Below are 16,639 nucleotides of genomic sequence, written 5' to 3'. Positions count from 1 at the left end.
CAACCTTTACTCCCCTCTGCCTGGAAACATATTCACAGGTTCCAGGCATTAGGATGTGGGCACCTTTGTGGGCGTGTGCATGAGTGTGAGTGTGCGTGTATTCTGCCTACCATACCTTGCCACTGCACATAAGTGGAATTCTGATCCAGAGTAGTGTCTACCTGCATGTGAAAATGGAGAAAGTAGGTGACTGAGTCAGAGAAGGCAGTGGCGTTGGGAGGAAACCTATGTCAAGTGCTGCCATATGTACGCTAAGTTCCTAAGAAGCTACAAGGAAAATAACAGCTGTTTCTACAGATCACACTTTGCCTGCACTGGGGCGGCATACTGTTGCACAGAATCCTGGCGGATTATCCTCAGATTCTCAAACAGTTAGAGATGTCTCTGAGTCCAGCCAATGGCCACCCGGCTTGCTCCCGTCCTGGCACAATGGCATGGATGCTGCGTCCACACCAGGCAGAACTTGGGGCATTCCCACAGCCTGAGTTCTGCCCTGAGAGTTGTGCAGAGAAGGCAGTCGTTTCTCACAGGTGAGCCCTTCAGCTACCTGAAAGGTAGACCAGGTGTCCCCTACCACCACCACTCTTTTCTAATAAACTCTTCCTAGGGCTTCCTATAGTTTCTCATAATTAATTATGTGGTTTCCACTCTTCCCCACCCTTGTCACTCTCCTTTGGGCATTCTTTAATGTGTGAAGGATTGGCAACGTGTAGGGTGTAAGGATAGGGTCACCAGTCTTCTGATCACAGCATTTAGGGGCTAGTCTAATGGAGGTGATAATCCAGCAACACACATCAATCTTTCCTTGGCTGTATTTTCTTGGCCATCCTTCTAGACAGTGTGAAATACTTCCTTGCTCTGTTAATGGTTATCTTTCTCTCCATCCATCCCAGATGTCTTTAGCTTTTTGATTTTTGCCCCCTCTGAATCTGTATCTTCAGCAGCTCCTCTTGTCACCTCAACCCTTAACTTGGGCTGGGTTTGGGACTGAGGCTGGGACTGGACCCCCAGGCTCCCAGCTAGATGGAAACCTTTCTTCAGCCTCAGTTAGTTTCAGCATCTTTGACTTCTCCAGTTCTTAGGGCAATTGCAGAAGGGCCTCTGACTCTGGTGCTCTGACTCCAGCACATGACAGCAGGGACATGTGGACCCTGACAGCTTGACCTCCTTAATACATTTCATATGCTTAAATCCTGAGTACTCTGCCTGTGCATATTCTCTGCACCAAGAAATAAAAAAAAGCAAAATCTTTCTTAGCAGTTTTGCAATGAAAAATACTAGAAGACAGAATTGCTCTAAATGAAACTGGCAGTCATTAAACATGCGAATTGTGTTTTGGTTTGCTGAATACTAAGTTGTAGAGGGCAATATAATAACCCCAACATAAGAAGACCCTATTAAGTGAAGGATGTAGAGAGACTGGGGACCCCCTTCCCACTCCTCCTAATCCTTCACACACTGCTGCTGCTGCTGCTGCTAAGTCACTTCAGTCGTGTCCGACTCTGTGTGACCCCATAGACGGAAGCCCACCAGGCTCCCCCGTCCCTGGGATTCTCCAGACAAGAACACTGGAGTGGGTTGCCATTTCCTTCTCCAATGTGTGAAAGTGAAAAGTGAAAGTGAAGTCGCTCAGTCATGTCTGACCCGTAGCGACCCCATGGACTGCAGCCTACCAGGCTCCTCCATCCATGGGATTTTCTAGGCAAGAGTACTGGAGTGGCTTGCCATTGCCTTCTCCGTTCACACACTGAAGGATGCCCAAAAAGGGTGACAGGATGGGAAAGGATGGAAAATCAAGTCACTCATTAAAAGAAACTATAGGAAGCCTTAGAATGATTTTACCAGAAAAATAGAGGAGCCTGGACAGGACTATCCCCTGACCCCGGCAGCCCTAAAAAAGAGGACCATAGCAGTAGGGGTGGTGGTGGGGACCTAGGAGCAAAGAAGGCTGGACCAAAGAGATGGGAGGCTGAGAGAAGGAATCGCTAAGAAGAGAGATCTGGGAATGACTGTTGAACTGGGAATATTTCTGACCTTCTAATACCATCCAGTATTTTTAAAATGTTTAGCCTGTATCAGGCACTGGCTATACACTTCCCACACTGTATTTCATGTAACTCTCATAACAACATAAGAGGGTGGCATTATGATTATTTTCCCCGCTGAAGCCCAGACATGGGTTGGACACCTGCCGAAGGTCCCACAAGAAGGGACACAATGCAAATGAACCCAAGCTTCCAGTTTCTCTGGAAGGTGGATGTGGTTCACTGATCACCCTGCATGATGTGGCAATCATTCCATTCACTCCTCAGAGACAGCTCCACAAACTCCCAGAAAACACTGGAGTGGAGCGTTCTCCAGGCTGGGCCCCGCCCTTGCACAGGCACTGTGCCAGCTTGCAAAACGCCCCCATTCCAGCTGTTCCAGGACAGAGCCCCAGGCAGGGCCCCTCAGGCACCTGGCCTCATCCATCCCAAGAAAACAAAGACAAGGAATCCCCCTGCCTGTCCCCATGTTAGTGTCCACGTGTCCCGCCTCCGTGGCTGGGCTGGGGACAAGCGTGTGTGCTCGACGTACAGGACTCCCAAAGTCAAGAGTTTCAGGTCACACTGGCAAATCATTTTGCAAGCAGATGCCACAGGTCTCCTCACAGACTGGGCAGCACACAAGGTCAACGTCAGCAGATCTGACCCTAAAAATAGGCTCTTGGATGCCAGTCAGAGTGGCTGGGTGTGCGGCCGCCACACGCCCCACGGACAAGCGCCTCCTGACCCGGCCAGGACCCAGTGCGCACAGGTAAGGCCCTCTGGTGGGGAGACTGGCATCTCTTGGGTTCAGTCAAGTGTTCTTTGCGGTCCCGGGTGTGGGGATCAGAGGACCCCTTTCCACCTGGTCTCTGGAGCGGCAGAGACCAGCTGACAACTTCTCAGTTTGACAGGCTTCTTGCTCCCTCTTTCCCTAAAGACTCCCAAGAAATTTTCTCCACTTCCCTTCCTCTAAATCTAAGCTTCCAGTTCAATGACCATTTCTAAAGTATAATAGGGTGGGTTAAACCTTATCGGGCCCTTCTGAGGCACTGGATGCACTGCATCACATATCATATTCCAGCAAGGTTCTGCATTTATCCATTTAGCCAGTAGAGGGGAAAAAAACCTCAGCAGGAGGTGGGGGTGGAATGGAGACACCCGTGGTGACTCACATCAAGCGTGGGGCAGCACAAATTACAACTAAGTCCTCAAAACCCTGGGGATGAGAACGCTTCCTGTGTCCTTGGTAACCCAAAGCATCATTTGGACAGAGTGGCTATTTTTGAAGCTTTTTCCTGTCCTGGTGGGAGGGTGGGGTTGGGGATGGTTGCTCTGGCAGAGACGGGGAGACTGGGTCACTGAGGGACTTGGCCTTTGGACCAAGACTCCAGCGCCTGTAGGCAGGAAGGTGGGACCATGTCCTGTATCTCAGACCAGGGCTCTCCCATTAGACCCTGGGCCCTTGTCCTGTGGCCCCAGTGGCCCCTCCTGGGCCTGGACCCAAGAGTTGGGAGTGGGGGACTCTGAGTGTTGAGGAAATCTGAGAACATTCCAAGGGGAAACCCTTCAAGTAAGATGGGTGAAGGTGCAAGGTGTGTGTGTGGAGAAGCCTCCCCACTCAAGGCCCAGCGTCTGAGGGGCTCTGTACTCGGTCTGCGTTCTTGTGCCCTGAACCTTCCATCGTGACCTTCTCTTTGTCCTCTTCACAGAAGCATTTTGTTCCCACCAAATGACATTTGCCAACAGCACTCGAAGGGCTTCTGAGCTGAGTCCTGCACAGGGGAACAACCTTGGGCCTGGAGGTGGGGGGTGGGATGTGGGAGAGGGTCTGAGGAGTCAGGGAGAGGTCAGAGGCTCTTCAGGGGCAAAAACAGATCCATGCTGGGGGGCCGGGCGATGGCCCTCCACCATCTGATGAGCTGGAAGCCCTCACTGGGGGCATGTCGGTCCTAGGGTGGCTCTGGACTGGAGGGGACCCTGAGTCCTGACTGAGGGTGGATTTCCAGTGGCTGCTGACAACCTCACAGGGGACAAGGCGCAGAGGGGGCCCTGAGGCCGGGGGCTTAGTTGTGTTTCCTGTCACCCTGGTGATGCCCAGCTGAGTCCACTTGGGGAGGGGCAGCCTGCCCTCCCTGGAGCCAGGGCTGGCCTTCTCCAGACACCGTGCAACCCTGTGAATCGGCAACGGGTCCTGGCTGACCACGTGCGAGGCACGGCTCTCTTCTAAGTAGCCAGGTGGTCATGTACTTACTCCTTGGAACTGCGGCAGCCCGGGGAGGGATGTGCCTCGTCACCTTCACTTCAGGTGAGCACACTGAGACACAAAGCCACGGAGTAGCTTTTCCAGCATCACACAGCCCAGACCACAGTGAGGCCAGTGTGCCTCAGCCTGGCCACGTAGCCACTGTGCTCGGGGCCCCTCCATGCGGTGGGGGTGGCGGGGACACCTCACTCGCTTCCCTCGTTGCCTGAACTCCTGCCTGCACACAGCCACTCCAGGTCCTGGCGTCGGGAGGCAGAGCTCCGTGTAGCCTCTGCAGGCTGACTCTAGGGCAGGTGACCCTTGATGGTTCTGGACCCACCACTTCCACAGCAAATAGGGGATCAAGTCTCATCGCAGCCTGGCATGGGCACCAGATATTAACAAGCTGGAGAGAGACCTTTCTCCTCCTCCCCAAAATGCTGCTTATACTTCACCCATGAGCAAAGGAGCCCCATCACCCAGATGAGGATGTTCAGATGTATTAATGCCCCATCCTGTCTGCCAGGACTACCCCCACAGAGACCTTTGGCCCCCATCAAACAGCTCCACCCCTATTTCGAACACATTCCGGGCTCAGAACTTAGCTCCTAACACAGTGGTGGCAGTTGTAAGAGGTGGGAGCTTGGCCTACAGCCTTCCCAAGGCCTAGAGCCTCCTCTGCGCAGCACAGAGAGATGGACCTGGAGAGTGATAGTGGTGCGGATGGGCAAATGGGGGGAGTGGTGGTGGTGAGACCATGGTGAGGGCTGCACCCCCACAGTCTACCCCCAAATCTTCCCCCCTCACGAGGAAGCCTCACATTTTGAAGTGGCACATAGTGGGAAGTGACCCTTGAAAGAGGGGGGTTAAAAGGCCATCTAGTCCTGAATTCATGAGCTGTGTAACTGCCTGCAGTGTTTACACCACCACTGGTCTGGTCAGAGGCTCTTGCGGTCTCCTGTGCCAGAGCCTCCTCTCCCTACGGGGCTGGTCGTGGAGGTCAAGTCAACCCTGGCCGGCCCCCTTGTCTGGGAAGGAAGCTGCATGTGGCCCTCCAGCCTCCTCATGGTTTCCGGGAGGCCCAACTCTGCCAAACCAAGACTGAAAAAAATCAATTAGGAGTTCATAAATTACCACCCTGAAGCACTTTGAAACCATTTGAAGAGTTAATCAAACAAGTTAATGACATCAACCCCATCTTAGAAGGAATATTAAATTACCTCTTTAAATGAAGCCTTCTCTGTTTTTTTTAATAAAAGGATTTTACATTAATTCACATAATTGCCTCCTATTAACATATTTGCCAGAATCCAAAAGGAAAAGAAAAATCTGTTAAACTTGGGTTGTGTCTGATATATCAGGAATTAAATTATGGGCAACAAAAAATTCCTAGGGTTTTCACATCCAGGTTTTAATTTTGTAAAAATCCCACAACTTTTATTTCCTAGTTGGGATCATTTTCACAGATTTAAGATGCATAAAGACAAGCATGACTTATGGTAAATTAAAAGCATGTATATTCATATACATATACTGCTGCCAAATTCTGCCCTTCCACGGACCCTGGTGGTAGGTATTACTCTCCTAATAGAGTAATTTTCCCAACCACAATAACATTTTTACTCTCCCCTTCTTTCAAGGCACATTCCAAGCCCAACTTGGGTGGTGTCATGGAAGAAATGTATATGCAGGCAACACGGGCTAACTTTCCCCAAGAGCCCAACGCATTTGGGAAGGTAAATATGTCATGTCCATACATACAGGACACCTTCAAAGGAAGAGGATTCATTTTTAGAAGATTAAATTATAAACTGCTCTACTAGACCAGAAACTTGTAGAAGGCAGAGACCTCTCTGGGCCAGCCCAGGCCTGGCACTTAACAGAGGGATATGGTGGATTGTGGGGGTGAGCAGGGCCAGGCCTAACTTCTGAGGTGAAGTCAAAAAGCAGCCCTGATGCTGGCCGAATCAGCCTAAACCACGACCAGGCTCGGCAGAGACGAGAGTCCCAAGGGATGAGGATGGGTGCCGCCCTCTCCACCTGAGGTCTGTCTCCAGTCCAAGGGAAGACCGGGAAGCAAGCTTCCTTCAGAGGTAGATTTACCCCCAAAGAGTCAACACCCCACCCTTGCACTGGCCTCTTCTAAGGCCCTGCATCTGTTGGGTTTTCTTTTTCTCAAAGAAACTGTATACACTTCAGAACCCACAAAACTTGACCCACTTCTGGTTTTCTGGGAAGCACTGAGAAACCAGAATGACTCGGTGACATGACCTAGGCCTGGCTTTGCCACCAGAGGGCTCAAGAAGAGTAGAGCCCTGCCTCTGGGAAACTCATTGGCTGGAAGGCGCTTGGCGCTGTATGTCACGTCAGGAACACCTGCTTAGGCCTTGTCCTGAAGGTCACCTTTCTGTGCCTTCAGTCCACAGGTTTAGAAAGTGCGTCCACAACACCCAGAACTTTCACAGGCTTTTTTCCCCCCTGCCATACACTCTCAAGTATTATATGTTCATTACAAGAGATTTTAGAAAAGATGACTCCTTAGAAAAAAGAATAAGCTCATATAAATTCATCATTCTAAAATAAGCATATACTTAGTTTTAATATTTTGGTGAAATGTATTTTTGTACAAGAACAGAATCAGACTATATATGCTGCTTCACAAACTTCTGGTCTCTTCTCTCCACCAACACAAGCCTCTTCCCCTTTGATTTCTCAAAACCACAGCAAACACAGCAGTCTGTCCCATCTAACAATTTCACTGAAGTTTTAGGGTGACAACGAGAGGGCTGACATAGCCAGTTGTTGTTTAGTCGCTAAGTCATGTCCAGCTCTTTTGCGATCTCATGGACTGTAGCCTGCTCCTCTGTCCATGGGATCTCCCAGGCAAGAATACTGGAGTGAGATGCCATTTCCTTCTCCAGGGGGTCTTCCTGACCCATGGATCAAACCTACATCTCCGACATTGGAGGAGGACTCTTTACCACTGAGCCACTAGGGAAGACTGATATAGTCAATTGTTGCTCAGTCACTCAGCCATGTCTGACTCTGCAACCACAAAGTTAAACATGGGGATCCCTGTTCTGAGGAATCCTGTGGCAGTGTGCCCTGGATGCTCCTCACCTGGCTCCCAAGCCCTGCCTCCCACACCCTACAGCAGTCCCCTCACATCCCCTCTAGGGATGTTCTAGAGGCTCAGAACTCCCCTTGCTTTCTTGTACAGAATAATTTAGCTCTTTGTTCACTCCAACACTTTCTGAAATATGCTTTCAGACTTACCTTTTCCCCATCAAAAGGATCCTTCAGTGGTTTTTTGTTAATTGGGAGGCCTGTTCTGTGGCTCACACTCCTGGACATGGCTACCTGGCCAGTCCCTGCAGGCTCAAGGGGGTCCACTTAGATATTCAAGTTTGCTGCTGAAATGAATGATGCATCTCTCCACAGGGCTTCTTCCATCCTCCACCTTAGAAAGCAAAAGAATCTAGGTTAAGTGTTTGTTTTTGAAGCATCTTCATCCCTCTTGTTACAAGTCCCTTTTATCAAAGAAGAAGGCAGGGTTCAGGGAGGATGAGACACGTAGATCTGAGTCCTCAGTGATTGCTGAGGCTGGGAGAGTAGAGAAGGGCCACCAGCCAGTGAACGTGGGGAGAGAGGGACAGAGGGGTAGAGGAGCCACAGGAAACAGCCAGGCCCTGGAGGCAAGTCAGATGAAGTGGAAATCATAAATCAGAAGTCACAAGTAGCTTCCAGCCCAGACTATTCTATTTGGCCAGCACAGTGAAAAAAATACAGACGTGGTTATTTATTATAAAATATGATTACTTATAAAGAATCCCAAAATAGAAGACACACAAAAATATCTGAGTCCTGCCACTTGTTTACAGTATTTGGTGGTTTTTTCCCTAGTTAAAAAAAAAAATATATATATATATATATATATATAAAATATAAAGTTTTTTTAATTGAAGTGTAGTTGATTTACAATGTTGTGTTAGTTTTAGATGTGTAGTACAGTGATTCAGTTATATAAAAGAATAAACATATATACTTTTTTCAGATTCTTTTCACTTATAGATTATTACAAGACATACAGTATAGTTTCCTGTGCTATATGGTAGATCCCTGGTTATCTACTTTATATAGAGTCATGTGCATATGTTAATCCCAAATTCCATAATTTTTTTTTTTTACATAAAGTCAAATCATGGTGTCAAAATTATATTCCTAAATTCAGCTTTAGTCCTTCTTCACTGGCAAGGGAAACCTTTAATCGAACACAAGCTGTACCATTGAAAATTCTGACATGGAGTCAGGATTAACGAGGGATCCCAATTTTGATTATTCCTGGAAATAGTTTCTCAAAGCAAGGCTACTGTTTCTCAGCGGGAAATGGCGCTTGGGCCTTATAGGTCAAGTACCACTTGGTCTCTGCGTTCTCTGTTACCACAGTGTCTTTGAATGTTTTAAGATCAGCAGTGTCTTAGTTGGGTTCCCTCCAAGGCAGACCCTGAAACCAGGGTTTGAGAACAAGCTGTTTGTGAGGAGGTGCTCCAGCAAACAAGATTAGTGCAAAGCACTGACCAGAAAATACCCTCAATCAGGGAAATAAAGGGGCTTGAGGGAGGGAGTCTTTTGTGTGTAACGGAGCTGTCAACTGCAGCGATCCAAACTGAGGAATGGAACAGGACAAGGCTAGTCTCTAGTACAGATGCCTACTGACTTAAATTTTTTAAATCAGCTGATTTCCCACAAAACTCTGGCTTTCTGACTTTTCATAAAGATAACCAACAATATGGGCTTGCATTCCCACATGGAATGGCAAGCTGCTGCCCCCTTCAGTGGGGGTGTTTGCTCACCACTGTGCCACAGTCCGCACCACTCCCTGATGTCTCCTACCTGAGGCCAGTAGTTGGGCTTTTGCTTGTTTTATTCTTTAACACCCAATGCACTTAACTCCTCTATGTTATCTGCTTGGCCCCTCCAGGCAGGAGCCTGAGTCTATCATCTACTTGGCAAATAAAGGCCAAGTAGCCATCAAGTTGAGTTGACATTTGATTTCCTGGGACCAAACCTTTCAATATGAAGCTGTAACAGGAATGTGGAGGCCTTTCTTGACAACCTGCCCAGCTCTCATTATGACATTTAGCCTGTGATTGATATTGTATGTGTCATCGAGACCTTGGCAGTTAATCTTTAGGTTGAATCTATGGAAACCAAACAGAGCAGGTTTGTCTTCCCCTTCCACTTTGGCTGTGATCTGGGAAACAGACGCTCCTGGCCTCTCTGAGATCCAGAGATTTGGGAGCCATGCAGAGAGATGCACACAAGCTGCCTTCAGGATTTGGAAAGATTACAGGTCTGTGGTTTCTGGACGGCTCTGTGCTTTGTTCTCTCCCCCCGTTCAATCTACATGCTGGAGGATAATAGATCCCAGAGCTCCTTCTGCGTGCCAAGCCGCTCTGGGTAGACCACACCACTTCCGCTTCTGTCTGGAAATCCAGCCGAGGCTTTCAGCACGGGGATGGGGATGGCTCCCTCCACAGTATAATGAAGGAGGACCAGCCTCAGCAAGGGTGAGGTCAGCTTCAGTGATCAAAGGAGGCAGGCAGAGGGTTTGGAATGCAGTTACTCCAGCATCTCCCTAAAATCCCGTCTTCTGAAGCCTACTTTGGTAGCAGTCAGGGTTCAAAATGGCTCAAACCTTCAAATTTCAGTTCCCAGCTTTGAGTCACTGTGAAACAGGAAGAGCTGGTGCCAAGGACAAGCTGAGCTCCAGACCTCTCAAAATTAAAGCACCTCAGGCCTGCAGCAGGGAGAGTGTGCTTACACTCTCAGGAGACTGGGTGCCTGTGCTGGTTCCTCCACAGACGTTTCCATCCATTCCTTGAAATAACACCCCTCCCTTTGTGACTGCAAATGCCAGCAGCCATGCCCCAGAGCAGAGTTCAGGTCTGAGCAACTCCCTGCTGCAGGGGACTGTCCATCCTGTGTTCTGCTCCTCACTCACCTTCCATCCTCCTTCAAATTAGCCCAAGGCTCCTTCCGGCCTCATCAGCTCCACTAAGCCCCTAGTGCAAGCCCCTAGTCTTATTCACCGCCCTGGTCATCCATTCACTCCTTCCGTTCACTCCCTAGGCCATTCCCTCATTCAATAAATACTTTCTGATCCCCTCTTACATGTCAGACACTGAGGCTGCAAACAACACAAAGGTGCATCTTCAAGCAGCCTTGGCAAAAGGCTATCTAGCCCCTCTCTTGTCCCAGTCCCACATGCTTATTCAGGGCTAAAGACTTGGGTCTGCACGTCAATGAGAACATGGAAAAACATATTGAGCACCCTTCCTACCCTTCTCTTGACTCAACAGCTCCTTGATTCTTGAACTACAGACTTGGGCAATTATTATCAAACTTTAGTTAGCATCACTCACTTGGGAGTTTGTTAAAATACAGACTCCTAGACACCACCCTGCTTCAGGGTACAACTCAGGAATCTGCAAGAGCCAGATGATCCTGTGGGAGGTAGCCTTTAGATCACACTTTCACAGACTCCAAAGAGAGGCCTCTGCAGCCCACTGCCCCCACCCCTCCACTCAGGGTCCTGCAGGAGAAAATCACAGATCCTGACCTCCCATGATCACCAAAGACACTGCTAGCCAGTGATCCTTCAATTCATCTACTGTGAGCCTGGCTGAATCAAACTTCACAGAGCAGTGGTTTCAGCCCTTTTCTTCTAAAAAAAAAAAAAAAAATTAATGTAAACTTTCATGCATACAAAGAGTAACAGTGACTACCTGCAGCCCTCATCCTTGGCAAATCCTGCCTCATCACACCTCTATCAATTCCCCCTACCCCATACACAATATATTATTCCATTTTCCAGTGGTATTATTTTTGAAGCAAATCCCAGACATTATATCATTTCATCCGTGAACATTTCACTACATATTTCTAAAAGAGAAGACCCCGAGGTATAATTTAACTGTCCTCTGAATCTCCCGCAAAGCAGTTGCTAGATCTGGACTCTGAGGACTCTGATCAAAGATCCAGCTCTTCCTTTGGCGAAACGCCTTCTGTGGTAGTGGTGGTGTGTTTCCCCATCAGAAGGCCCGCAACGTCTGATCGTCACTTCTTATGTTGCAGCTGTCAGTGCTCAGTTCCTACATCCATTAGCTCCTCGGGTGATGTAAAACGGTGCTTTCTTCCTTCTCTATTAAAGTTCTTCTATAAAAGAAAATTCCCCTCATCTACCCAATAGTACAGTTTGTATCAGAAAGGAACAACAAATGCTAGATTCTGTTTATTGACCTGTCTTCACAATGAGCTGGTTCCCTAGCATCTTCCAACAGCGAATGATTGTTTTAAGTATCATCACGACTTAAACGCTTGATGTGTTTCTATCAGCTGCAGTTGTTTTTATTATTCATGTTCAAGCTGTCCCATTTTTGATAAGTGGGAGCCTCTTCGAGATGTGCTCTGGGTCCTTTCAATCTGATGCTACTGGTCTTTGAAGTTCCCAGAGCTTTTTTACATTTTTAAGTCCCTGGGGCCTGCCCCTCCTCACGCTGTATCCTCCACTCTGACCCCTGCCCTCTCAGCAATTTTTGTTTAAAATATTTATTCCTTCATTTGTTTATTTTTGGCAGCGCTGGGTCCTCGTTGCTACATGTGAACTTTAGTTGTGGTGAGTGGGGGCTATTCTTCGTTGCAGTGCATGGGTTTCTCATTGTGGTAGCTTCTCTTGTTGCAGAGAATGGGCTCTAGGCTACTCAGGCTTCAGTAGTTGTGGCTCATGGGCTCAGTACTGGCTCAGTAGTTGTGGTGTATGGGCTCAGTTGCTCGCTGCATGTGGGATCTTCCGAGACCAGGGATCAAACCTGTGTCCCCTGTATTGGCAGGTGGATTCTTAACTGCTAGACCACCAGGTAAGCCCACGGCAATTATTTTTTTCTCAGAAGACTAAGATCACATATTACAAACATCCTCAATTTACAGTGTTCCTCATCTCCAAAATGAAGATAATCTCAGCACCTATTAATTAGGGCTGTTAAGATTAAATGAGTTAATAATTGTAAAGCACTTGGAATAGTGCCTGGCACACATTAAGTGCTACATAAGGATCTGTTAAATATATGAATAGCATTCCCTCCCCATTTTTCGTCCGTGAGTTTCTCAGTGACTCCACCCTTTCTGTCTTTCCCTCCAGTCTCCCAGCACTATGAGTACAACCTCCCTTCCCAGGCTGCCTGAGTGTATTGGTCACCCAGCTCACAGAACACATGGGGCCCAATTCCACGGAGATTCATTTCCTTGGGGACAATGGAAACTGTTCACACACATTCTATTCACAGAGGCTGCCAAGCTCTACAAATAAATGTCCCAATCTGCAGACACAGCTTTCTAGCTTGGAATGTCTCTTCTGAATGACCAGTAAATTAACACAACTGCCAGTCTCCTAGCATGAGAGTGGCCAACGTTGTGTTCAACTTTCTAACAAGCTGACAAACTCTCACACAGCCAAGTTTCCTGCCACCCCAAGACTTCTGAAGCCCTGGGAATGCCTGGCTGCCCAGACCTCACAGGTTCTGAATTCCCAGAAGTGCCCTTTCCAGTGGACGACAGCTCTCTGCAGACGCTAAATACCATGGGTCTGGAAGGCCAGGGACCTTCTGGGCCTTCTTGTTCCATGCTCAAAATGGCCTCAGCCTGCAGACTCCAGTCATATAAAGGAAAGAGTAGGCACCAACAAAGGGGTAAAAATCTAAAAGAAAGATGGCAAAGAACAGGCTGCCTGCAGGGATTTCTTAGAGCCAAAGTCTGTCCTGGGTCTGCAGCATATGCCCATGTCAGAGGGCATCCAGTATGCTTGCTCTGCAGGGGACTGGAATGTCGGGGAAGTGTTGTTTAACTGCCATCATGACCTTCCTTGTTGACCTCTGTAACCTGGGAAAAGGAAGGAGGATCAGAGCAAGCCGGGGAAATTCCTGTCAGATCTTCAGATCAGCTTATACCCAACTCTGTCCCTGCTAACCCCAACCCTGATCCTCTCTCATGACCAGCTGCAGAAAGGAAAGAAAATCCCTTGGCTCCAAAATGACATCCGGAGAATCGAAGACAGGCCCCAGGAACGTCTACCCATCTGCCAAAAAGCTGCTGCCGAAGGTGGAAGAGGAGGGGGAGGCTGAGGATTACTGTACTCCCGGAGCCTTCGAGCTGGAGCGTCTGTTCTGGAAAGGCAGTCCCCAGTACACCCATGTCAACGAGGTCTGGCCCAAGCTCTACATCGGTGATGAGTAAGTGCCCAGATTCAGCCTCGTGTATGGTAGCCAGCCCTTCCCAGGTCACAGCCCTTGCTACCTTTCCACCATGAGCTCTTGCTTTCCAGGCTGGTTCTGAGAGAACTCTTTATCAGTTAGGGCTAGGGTTATTTTCCTATTAGAGAAACTCAGAAAAGGGGCTTAAGCAAGATACAGGTTGGTGTGTCTCACATAAAAGATGCGCAGAGGAAGGAGACTTGAGGCTGGCATGGCGACTCCAGGGTCATCAGCAGCTCAGGCTCCCATGCCTGGGCCCCACCATCCCCCAGGTGTGGCTTCCTTCTTCAAGGTTGCTTCATGACCTGACATTGCGAGTAGGGCTCCTGTCACCAACTGTAGGATCCAGACCACGGGAAGGTAGAGGAAAAGACTTCCCCTGCTCCTCACTGCAAGAGAGGCTAGGAAATGTGGTCTGTTTTTAGCTGGGGATAAGACAAGAAAGAATAAAGTCAGTTCTCAGGTGGGTGGCATAAGAGCACATCACCCTCTGTATCAGGAAGTGTGGTAGACCTAGCAAAGTTGAGGTCACTGTCCCTTGCTCTAGATTTTTATAGCCACCATGCCCCACTCTTCAAAAAAATGGGAAGTGCCTACTGTAAATAATAATAGTGATAACAGTAATGTTGTTGCTGGTGGTGGTCATTAAAAGTCGTGTCTGACTTTTCGCAACCCCATGCCAGGCTCCTCTGTTGATGGGATGTCCTAGGCAAGAATACTGCTGGAGTGGGTTGTCATTTCCTTCTCTGGGGGATCTTCCCAACCCAGGGATCAAACCTGTGTCTCCTGCACTGGCAGGCAGATTCTTTACCACTGAGCCAGAAGGAAAATATAATAGTAATACCTATCATTTACTATTATGTGCCAGGCACTGTGCTAAGCATCTTGCATGAGTGATCTCACTTTATTTTCACTACAGCCAATGAGAGGTCATCTCATTACTCCCATTTTAAAGATAAGGAAACTAAGGCACAGAACAGCTAAATAATGGGCCCAAGGTCCACAGCTTGGTAAGCGGCTGAGAGCTGGGATTCAAATGCAGTTTTGCCTAACTCATAAGCTTTCATCTTGATTAGCACTCCTGCTCCTCCCTCCATCCCCCAGGATTCCAGTTTACAACTCACCTCTCCAAGGAGTCAGATGGAACAGGACCCATCCATGTGTGATTTTCAATAATTGCTGCTTAAAAACCTAGAGATAACTGTCTAGTCATGGGATATCCAGAGGCAGCATCCCTCTTTTTCTCTTAGTAATTTTAAATGGAAAAAGTTACAAAAAGTTATATGCCCTTTTACACTAAAGTAAATGAAGGAAATGGCAACCCACACCAGTGTTCTTGCCTGGAGAATCCCAGGGATGGGGGAGTCTGGTGGGCTGCCGTCTATGGGGTCGCACAGAGTCGGACACGACTGAAGCGACTTAGCAGCAGCAGCAGCAGCAAACTACACAGAGAGTTTTAAAAACAAGTTGCATAAAGTCCCTTTGCCCTCTCTTAATTCTGCCCTGAGTAACCAGTATTAAGCTTACTTTATGTATATCATGGCAAACATAAGGAAACATATGCAAACACTTAAAGGATTTTTATTTCTTTTAAATAATTTTAGCAGGAAAAAAGGAACGATTCTGTACTTTCAATGTTCCTTAGGATAGGTATGCCATAATTTATCACATCATCTCTCAGTTGTGAACATTTGGAGAACCTGGGGTGTCCTAAATGGGGACTCCATTGTTTACTTTTAAAAAAATAATAGCATTATTGAGCTATAACTTACATTCTGTAAAACTCACCCTTTTAAAGTATACAGTTCAGTGGTTGCATTATATTCACAGAGTTGTGCAACCACTATCTAATTTCAAAGCATTTTCATCACCTCAAAAGGAAACTCCAAACCCATTAAGTAATCACACTCCATTCCCCATATTCCCCCAGCCTGAGAAACCACCAATCTGTTCTCCCTTTCTATGAATTTACCCAACCTGGAACTTCACATGAATGGCCTTTCATGACTGGCTTCTTAAACTTAGCATAATGTTTTCAAGGTTCATCCAAGTTGCAGCATGTATTAGTACTTTATTCTTTTTTACTGCCAAATAATCTCTGTACTATTTTTGCAACTTTTTTTCACTGCATGGCTTGTGGGATCTTAGTTCCCCAATCAGGGACTGAATCTGAGCCCTCAGGAGTTAAGAGTGTGGAATCCTCACCCCTGGACCACCAGGGAAGCCCCTGTTTCTGCAACTTTTTATGTGAGTCTAGAATTAGTTCAAAATAAAAAATGTGTGCACACACTGTGACCCCAAATATCACTTTAAGAAATGAAACATACAGAAATAAGAGTACCAATACATAAGGATATATCATTGGGAGGACTGATGCTAAAGCTGAAACTCCAATACTTTGGCCACCTCACGCAACGAGTTGACTCACTGGAAAAGACTCTGATGCTGGGAGGGGTTGGGGGCAGGAGGAGACGGGGACGACAGAGAATGAGATGGCTGGATAGCATCATCAACTCGATGGACATGAGTTTGATTGAACTCCGGGAGTTGGTGATGGATAGGGAGGCCTGGTGTGCTGTGATTCATGGGGTTGCAAAGAGTCGGACACGACTGAGCGACTGAACTGAACTAAACTGATGTACAACAATGTTTAATACTGAAGTACCAATAAAAGGTGTGTATGGGGATCTGAATATCTTCTAATATTATTAAATAAGTATGGTAAATATACTGTTTTCTATTTTAAAGGCAATATAAACTCACTGTATAAAGTTACAGACATCTTCATTTCCCTAGGTATAATGTATTGACAAGTGAACTTTCCTCATAAAGGTGTATGGCTTGAGATAATATATGGACATGAGTCTGCTCAAACTCTGGGAGACAGTGAAGGACAGGCAACCCTGGTGTGCTGCAGTCAATCGGGTCACAGAGTCAGACACGACTGAGCAATTGAACAACAACATCAAATACTAGTGTGGTGTCGAGTACAGAGTAAGCACGAAAAAAGATTAGCTTTAATAATAAGATAGTGATTAGTGTGAAAGAAAACTTCTGAATCT

At 47.4% G+C, this 16,639-nt stretch overlaps 1 protein-coding gene across 2 annotated transcripts in view; it reads left to right on the top strand.

The window, feature by feature from the left end:
* The first annotated feature begins 2,632 nt into the window (after positions 1-2,632).
* DUSP29 (dual specificity phosphatase 29) overlaps positions 2,633-16,639 on the top strand; it is a 43,901-nt gene continuing 29,894 nt past the window's right edge. The window contains exons 1-3 of one of the 2 annotated variants that reach the window (XM_055425391.2): positions 2,723-2,796; positions 11,910-11,947; positions 13,323-13,556. In XM_055425391.2, the coding sequence (XP_055281366.1) occupies positions 13,357-13,556 (200 nt within the window). In that variant the 5' untranslated portion in view covers positions 2,723-2,796; positions 11,910-11,947; positions 13,323-13,356. Of the gene's footprint in view, positions 2,797-11,909; positions 11,948-13,322; positions 13,557-16,639 lie in introns of both variants that reach the window. The other variant, XM_055425390.2, reaches the window with a different exon arrangement.

This window comes from Moschus berezovskii, chromosome 12 (assembly GCF_049115385.1).
Source record: "Moschus berezovskii isolate FMDL1 chromosome 12, NW_MosBer_1.0, whole genome shotgun sequence".
Classification (NCBI taxonomy): Eukaryota; Metazoa; Chordata; class Mammalia; order Artiodactyla; family Moschidae; genus Moschus; species Moschus berezovskii.
This window is presented reverse-complemented; position numbering and strand designations above follow the sequence as displayed.